Source organism: Crocuta crocuta, unplaced genomic scaffold (genome assembly GCF_008692635.1).
Source record: "Crocuta crocuta isolate KB4526 unplaced genomic scaffold, BGI_CrCroc_1.0 scaffold36, whole genome shotgun sequence".
Lineage (NCBI taxonomy): Eukaryota > Metazoa > Chordata > Mammalia > Carnivora > Hyaenidae > Crocuta > Crocuta crocuta.
In genome coordinates, this window is record NW_027532203.1 from 11,737,717 (window position 1) to 11,745,763 (window position 8,047).

At 40.1% G+C, this 8,047-nt stretch overlaps 1 protein-coding gene across 1 annotated transcript in view; it reads left to right on the top strand.

Moving 5' to 3' along the window:
* The window catches only part of MBD2 (methyl-CpG binding domain protein 2), an 88,867-nt gene that overhangs the window by 16,263 nt on the left and 64,557 nt on the right, over positions 1-8,047 (top strand). The window contains exon 3 of the mRNA XM_077777557.1: positions 7,806-7,877. Coding sequence (XP_077633683.1) covers positions 7,806-7,877 — 72 coding nt within the window. The remainder of the gene's footprint in view (positions 1-7,805; positions 7,878-8,047) is intronic.

Sequence of the window (8,047 nt, forward strand, 5' to 3'; positions counted from 1 at the left end):
ATCATCCTGGGCATCCTCTGACCTCTCTCCTGGGTTACAGAAATCTTTCCCTGGATCCTCCAGCTTTCTCAGTCTTGTTTTTCTCCCTTGTTTGGGTAGAGCACATCCTTCAGTGGCTTCCTGGGAAAGACCCCTTGCGAAAGTGATGTTTAGAGACCTGTCTTGCAGTCCTGAAAAATAGTTTTTGACTATTCTAGTTTAAAAATGAATTTTTAAAAATTTAAAGGCATTTTTTTCCTTGTTGCTTTCAGTGTTGTTGAGAATTTCAGTGGTATTCTTTTTTTTTTTTTAATGTTTATTTTTGAGACAGATCCTGAGTGGGGAAGAGGCAGAGAGAGGAGGAGACCAGAATCAGAAGCAGGCTCCAAGCTCTGAGCTGTCAGCACAGAGCCCAACACAGGTCTTGAACCCATGAACTGTGAGATCACGACCTGAGTCAAAGTACGGTGCTTAACCGACTGATCCATTCAGGGGTCTCAAAGAAGTTCAGTGCTATTTTCCTTTAATTTTTTTAACATTTATTTTTGAAAAAGACAGAGAGAGAGAGAGAGAGAAGGGGAAAGGCAGAGAGAGAGGGAGACACAGAGCCTGAAGCAGGCTCCAGGCTCTGAGCTGGCTGAAGTCAGACACTTAACCGACTGAGCCACCCAGGCGCCCCTTCTCCCCCTTTTTTTCTATGTTAAGGGCTTTCTCCAAATGCTTAGAGATTCTAGGCTGCCCACATTAAAGAATAAAACATGAGAAAGCTGTTTGGAAGCTCTGTGCTCATGGACAGGAAAGATTTTAAGACTGTCTTGAAAGAATAAATAAACAGTATAATGCACAGAAAGCAGGGCATTTACGTACCTAGAAGAAAACTTGAGGATAAATGCTGAATAGTTTAATAATATCTTTCTATTAAGAAGAAGTAGGATAGGATCAACCTGATGAAACATTTGAAATGTAATCAGTTGAAATATTTTATCTGATTAAGATGCAGTGAGAAGAGACCATAATGACTTAAGAATGGGGGTGGGGGAAGGGTCTGGTCAAAATGATAGTGAGAGAAAACATTTGCAAATGAGTTAAGGACAGGCTGCTGTGCTGAGGAATCCAGGGATAATAGTCTAATGTTAGTGCAAGAAAGAAAATCAGTGGTTGGGGCCCTGGGCAGCTTCTAGGGGGTGGAAATGACATATGGCACTGTCTGCCTCTGGCTATGCAGGCAAGGCTAACACCAAAGTAGGAACATTTGGTATTCGAATTATCTCTCAGGGCTCCTGGGTGGCTCAGGGTTAGACTTCAGCTCAGGTCATGATCTCAGGGCTTGTTGAGTTTGAGCCCACATCAGGTTCTGTGCTGACAGCTCGGAGCCTGGAGCCTGCTTTGGATTCTGTGTCTCCCTCTCTCTCTGCCTCTCCCCTGCTTATGCTCGCTCTCTCTCTCTCTCTCTCTCTCTCAAAAATAAATAAATATTAACAAAATTTAATTATCTCTCTATATTCTATAATCCAATTATCTCAGCAAGGGACATGCAGAAAGTTCTATCTGCAACAGCCGCCTATTCCTCACCCCCATTCATGTACATCTTGAATGATTAAATAATGTATATTCTAAAGTGATATTTCTCTGGCAGAGAAAATCCACATTCTCAAGTTGGTCACAAACGGCTTCCATTTCAAAGTATGTTCAGAGATTATTCCCTTATCTCATCTGTTCCATGATAAAGCAAGATTAGGCAAAAACGAGACCTGACTACAATGACATTTCTTTCCTTGCATTCCCTCCCCTTCCTCCCCACCCCATGCCCATTCCCTCTACGACATATACCCCAGAGAAATCTCAAAACTTGCTTCCCTTTACAGAAATATTATGGCAGTATTCTGTCCTCTCTTATCAGACCATTCAGATTCTGTCATCTAGTTATGATTCTTAAGTTTACGGTGAACTCGTTTGAATATTTTCCAAACTTCTCAGGAAAAAAAAAACACAACACATATAAAATTTTGAAACATAACATTTAAAGGAACAATTTTCAGCACTTCAAAATGATACTGTTAGAAGGAAATGTCTCTTCTACTCTTGTTTTTAAACAGATAGATGTTTTTGTTTTGTTTTGTTTTTCCTAGACACTTTTGGTCTCTTGCTTCAATTCCCTGCAGAGACAGAATAAATGGAGAATTTGGTAAAGAACAGGATCTTTGCAGTTCAGTCCCTTCTTCTCTGTCTTCTGCTTGGCATTTTGCTGCCTGCCCTGCCCGTTTGTTCTCTATTGTTCTTAGCCATGTTATAAAGAGGAAGAGAAAGACCGGCCCCTGAAGAGTGGAGGGGGACACTTTATATAGTATGGTCCTAAGCTAGCAGGTTAGTCTATTAAATTTGGGGTTCAGTAACAAGCCCATTCAGCTCTCACACTAAGATAAGTCCCTCTGGCCTAGACTTTCTCCATGAGAAAGGAGCTATTTTGGACATCATCTTTCTTATTCGGTTTCTTATTTATTGATTAGATTCTCTTTTCAGGAACGACCTGAGTTGAAGACAGCTGGGGTACCAAGCTTTGGGCCCCTCAGCACCTCAAAAGTAGCCAAGAAGTGTGATTCTCTTTTTCATTTGGAGAACTGCTATAGGGTATTTATAGGAGGATGATCTTGCCAATGCTGCTGAAGTCATGCTAGCATCACGGGGCAAGGGCAATTCTTGTGGCTAAATCTGGTGAGCAGAGGCCATTGCCAAGGAAGAGTATATTGAATGAGAAGGCAAGAAAAATTAGAGCTGAATGAGAAGTGATCCCTTGGAGCACGTTTCCTTCCCTCAGAGTACAAAAGGGAGATTGTTCTCGATCTGCTACTGCTACTGGCACAGCCTACCAACTACTCTGCTTTGCTCTTTTGCTCTTTCCCTTTCTCTCTGACTCTCTACCATTTGCCATTTCTTGCCCAGGGGTTTTAAAGTTGGGAGCTGCCCGGTTTTCAGTAAGATATGCGCAACTCATTGAGGGGAGGAATTGTTTTATTTTAGCAAAGAATGCTTCCTGCTTTAGTAGTCTAAAAACCAACAGGGTCCTAATCCAAAAAAGGTCTAGTTGCCCATACAACACAGCAGCCTGGAGATAGTTGCATGACTTTGTTCAGTGGCTCAGGAGGGAAGTTCATTAAAGGTCTCCATCCTCTGGCTCTGCTCTTCTTATGAGACTTGCCTTTTATTTATTTAGTTAGTTAGTTAGTTTTTTAAATATTTTATTTATTTTTGGGGCGCCTGGGTGGCTTAGTCGGTTAAGCGTCCGACTTTCGCTTGGGTCATGATCTCGCGGTTCGTGGGTTCGNAATAAATATTTTATTTATTTTTGAGAGAGAGACAGAGACAGCATGAGCAGGGGAGGGTCAGAGAGAGAGGGGACACAGAATCTGAAACAGGCTCCAGGCTCTTAGCTAGCCGTCAGCACAGAGCCCAATGCGGGTCTCAAACTCACAAACTGTGAGATCATGACCAGAGCCAAAGTCGGGCGCTTAACTGACTGAGCCACCCAGGCACTCCTAAGCCTCACTTTTAATGAGTCAAATTTATTGTTAAGTATCTCTTGGGATATGGAAACCTAATCATATTTTCTGACTAGAACAGTTGTTAATACTCTGCACTGGGAATTCCGTAGTGAACATGAAGATCAGCTTTCTCGGCTGATGGGGAAAAACAACTCAAAAACTAGTTACAACGAATGGACGAGGGGAAACAACTGATAGTAGTGTGGCACACAGCATACAACCCAGGGGATGCAGGAGTGACGGAGTTGGGGGAGGTCAGGAAAGGCTTTTTGGAGGAAAGTGATGTCTAAGTTAAGAGCTCAGAGATAAGCAGGAGTCAGTCAAAGAAAGGCACTGGGGTGGGGGTTGGAAACAAAAGGACAAATTCAAGAGTGAAGAAGCCAGATACAATAGAGCAGTTTGAAAGGAGCTAAGCAGACAGAACTCTGAACTTGGAGTCGGGAGACTTGGGCTCAAATCCTAGCTCTGGTACTTCTAGAAACATACGTGAAAGCCACTTAGGGTATGAAATCCGTGGCAAGGTGCGTTTTTCCATTTACTTCGTTGATGCTCCTCCTCCACTCGTGAACATCAGACATATTCAGCCCTTATTTCTCATGGATCATGTGCTTTGCACCAGAATTAAGGTTAAAAACCACTCTTTACCATGTCAAGTCATACCTCGGGGCTCTAAAACCTAAAGATCCTTTTCTTTCCAGTGGTAGTACTGGGTTTTCTATTTTTAGGAAGTTAAGTCATATAAGCATCTCTCCATCCCTTAATCCTGAACACTTAACACTGGCCACTTACCTATGGCTAATGTAACAAGAAGAAGAAAACTTTTAAAGCACCAGATACTGTCTTATATAAATTTCTTTGGGTTCAAAAGCTACCTCTCCTTGTTTTCTCTTGCCTTTCAAGTAATTAACTCTTCTCTTTTTAGTTTGAACTATGCAGTGTAAGAGTCCTCTGTAGTCATTCCAAGTGGAAAGCAATTAAAAAAATCTTTATTTATACTGCATGTACTTGAAAGTGTCAATCTGCCCCCTGATACACCATGCCAGCAGCATTTCATTTTAGCTGGGAATTAGGTGAACAGTAGTTGGGCCAACTCAGTGAATCATAAAACCTGCTAACTGGTGCTCAAAAATGTTTTCTGGCTATGCCCTCACCCCTGTTTAATGTCTTCGTAAATTCTGACCATGCCTCTTAGACTCTGTAAAAGAAGAAAGGGATGCCCCTGTCATCCCTTGATCCAAATACGCTTACTGGAAAAGTAAAGGTTTTCAATGTTTAAATCCTTTTTTTTTTTTTTTACTGAGTATATTATTAAACTCATGAATTCAAATGTAGGTTATATATTTGGCAATAAAATATACAGATCTTAAAATAGGCATTAACCTCCACTTCCCCCGCCCCTAAGCAGGTCTTTTTTGTTTCATTCACTGAGTTTGTTCTATTTTTCTTACTAAAAACGCAAAGTAATACCTATGGTGGTTTTTCTTGGGAACTACTTTTTTTTTTTTTTTAAAGGTTAACTTCAGTTTTTCCAGGTAAACAATAAAGGAGAAAACACCTTAAAGAATGGATAGATTTCCAGGGGTGACAGTTGGTGTTTGGGCACCTGCTTTTACACCTGGGAAACAGAGATCTCCAGGGTGGTTAAATTTCTATTGTTTGCTTAATGGACCAGATTTCACACATAATTCTCCCTTGGTTTTTTTCACTTTTGCCATAAAGTGAAGCTAGCAAGACCTATTCTACAGTAAGAGAGATGAAACTGAAAATTTGGTCACAGCTCTACTGCTTGAGAGAAACAGTGTTGCTGTTCATCAAGGAGTGATATAAAATGCATTTTCCCATAAGTATACATGGTGTATTATTTGCCCAATATTTTAAGGGAACAATATGATTTATCCCTTAGGTATTTAACATCTAATCTCAATACTTTTAAGGTCTCAATCCAGACCTGGGAAGGATTTATTGCTTCCTTAATTAGATTTATTTCTTCTTTTAGTGGGAGAATAAAAAAATTTTGTATACTTTGTTTTATGGTATTACAGCAGAAAAATTCCAGTGCGACAAAAAATAGCTTTTGAAATACCTAAATGATATTTTTCTTAACAGAGGAAACATTAAACTATGATTTATTAAAGGGCATCTGGTAGTAGAAGTCAAAGCAATAACCTTGAATTCATAGTGATTTATTCCTTTAAACATGCTTTTGGGGGTGCCTGGGTGGGTCAGTCAGTTGAGTGGTTGAGCGTCTGACTTCGGCTCTTGTCATGATCTCATGGTTTGTCAGTTTGAGTCCCTCATCAGGCTTGCTACTATCAGCCTGGGAGCGCACTTCAGATCCTCTATCTCCCCCTCTCTCCTTGCCCCTCCACCCTCTCTCTTTCTCTCAAAAATAAATAAACATTTAAAACAAACAAACATGCCTTTATACCCATTTTATTATTTGATCTCTATAGCCTTGTTTGACACAGCATGGAAAAATTAAAACTTCCAAAAGTATTTATTTTCCCATTTCTTGTCTTAACCACCATTTTTACTCAGATTTTCTCATGTTTATCCTTTAGCTTTAATTAAAGGGTTAGTTTTAATAAAAGGAAAATCAAGGGGCAGTGGGTGATGGGCATTGAGGAGGGCAACTTGTTGGGAGAAGCGCTGCGTGTTGTATGGAAACCAATCTGACAACAAATTATATTAAAAAAACAAAAAACAAAGAAGCAAAAAAAAAATAATAGCATATCAATATTGGTTAATTAATTGTGACAAATTGATTCATTAATTATAAGATGTTAAAAATAGGGAAAGTGAGTCCAGAATATTTGGAAAGTCTCTGTACTATCTTTGCGATTTTCAATAAATCTAAACTGTTCTAAAATAAAAATTTCATTAAAAGAAGAAAACCACTGCCTCTAAAAAAAATAAAGGAATATCAGAGTCCTTTCTCTACAGTCTGTTATCCAAACTTTGATTGCATTGTTTTCTCTGACTTTTTCTTTACGTGAGCCTACATGTAGGTGTTCCTTAAGATTTAATTCTTGGTTCACTTTTTATTTATTTATTTATTTATTTATTTTTACCATGTATGTTCTTCCTTGGAGATCTTATTTGCTTGCAGAGTTTCCTTCAATGATCACTTTTACAAGATGACTTCTAAAAAGACAACCCGAAAACTGACCACTCTCCTGAGAATTTGACTTGAATTTCCAAGTCTTTGCCAGACACATTTCTAAAACGTTTTCCTAGAGGAATCGGTAACTTAGTGTATCTCAATTCAAACACATCAAAAGAGATCTAAAGTTAAGCTCAGAGACAGACAAGTTTGTGTGTACAAGTTAGTGCTTCTTTGCATATATTGCAAAGGTTAAGTCAAATACATTTTGATTTACTATTATTTTACATTGACCTTTTTTTTTTCTATAAACTTGGCCTTCAACTTTTAGGTCCTCTGTGTACAAAATCTGAAATTGGTCATCAATCTGATAAAATGCGCATTACATGTTTCAGTCTTCCAAACAATTCATCACCTATCTTGAATTTTGATACTACATTTCTATAAATATTAAGCAACACATCGAAAATGTGCTTCGTTGGAATTTAAATCCGTTTTCTTAATAAATTTAGCACTATTCTTTTAAACCCAATCCTGAATGATGAGTTGGCAGATCCAAATGAATTCCACCTAGATTCCTGAAGGGTTGTCACAGTGGGTTAAGTTAGTCTTTCAACATAAGGGAGTATTTACCAAGCCAAAGGCCACTGATAATTGTCAAAGGCTATTACACAAGGAAATTTAAATTATGAAAAAAATCCTCAGGAATATGGTAAATTCTCGATGGGTTCATGGATTCTGGTCATTTTAAGGAGACTTTAGAGGTAAATCCTGTAGAAGTAGAGGGATTATGTTACAAGTTGTCATTTTTCTTCCTATAACTTTATAAAGTTGCAGGAGAGTAATCACTCCAGGGACCTAAACTCAGATGCCAGCCTCTGCAGGATAGTAATATCCATCTAATGGGGCACTTTGACTCACTTCTTCAATCTGAGCTTCCGGGCAAGTTTCAGTAGAAGAGAGAGAAAGGGGGTATCGGGTATCTATTACCTCCTTAAATGAATTATCGAGTAAGTGAATATAAAATGAGCTATTTTGTTATTCATTAATTGGGGAGCATACGTAGGTAAAATCATACAGAGAGGGAGGTTAACCCTACAGGAAATGAAGCAACCGCAGTCCTTCTGACATTCCTCCACAAATGACTCCGGGCCCTACCCGCCTTCCGGGCTCTGCGCACCCAGGGCTGGCGGGGGCCGGAAGGGCGGGGCTGGGGGCGGGGCGGGGGGGGGNAAGAGCGATGTCTACTACTTCAGGTACCGCCCTGGGGGCGGGGAGGGGGCAGCGGGGTCAAGCCGGGGTCAGGGGTCAACAGCTGACCTGGGCAGGGGATGTCAAGATGAGAGTAGGGCCCGAGGGAAGTGGCAGAGACAGGCTGGCCTGGTAGTGGAAGGTCCCTGAGCCCTTGGGTGAGAGCTGACCCCAT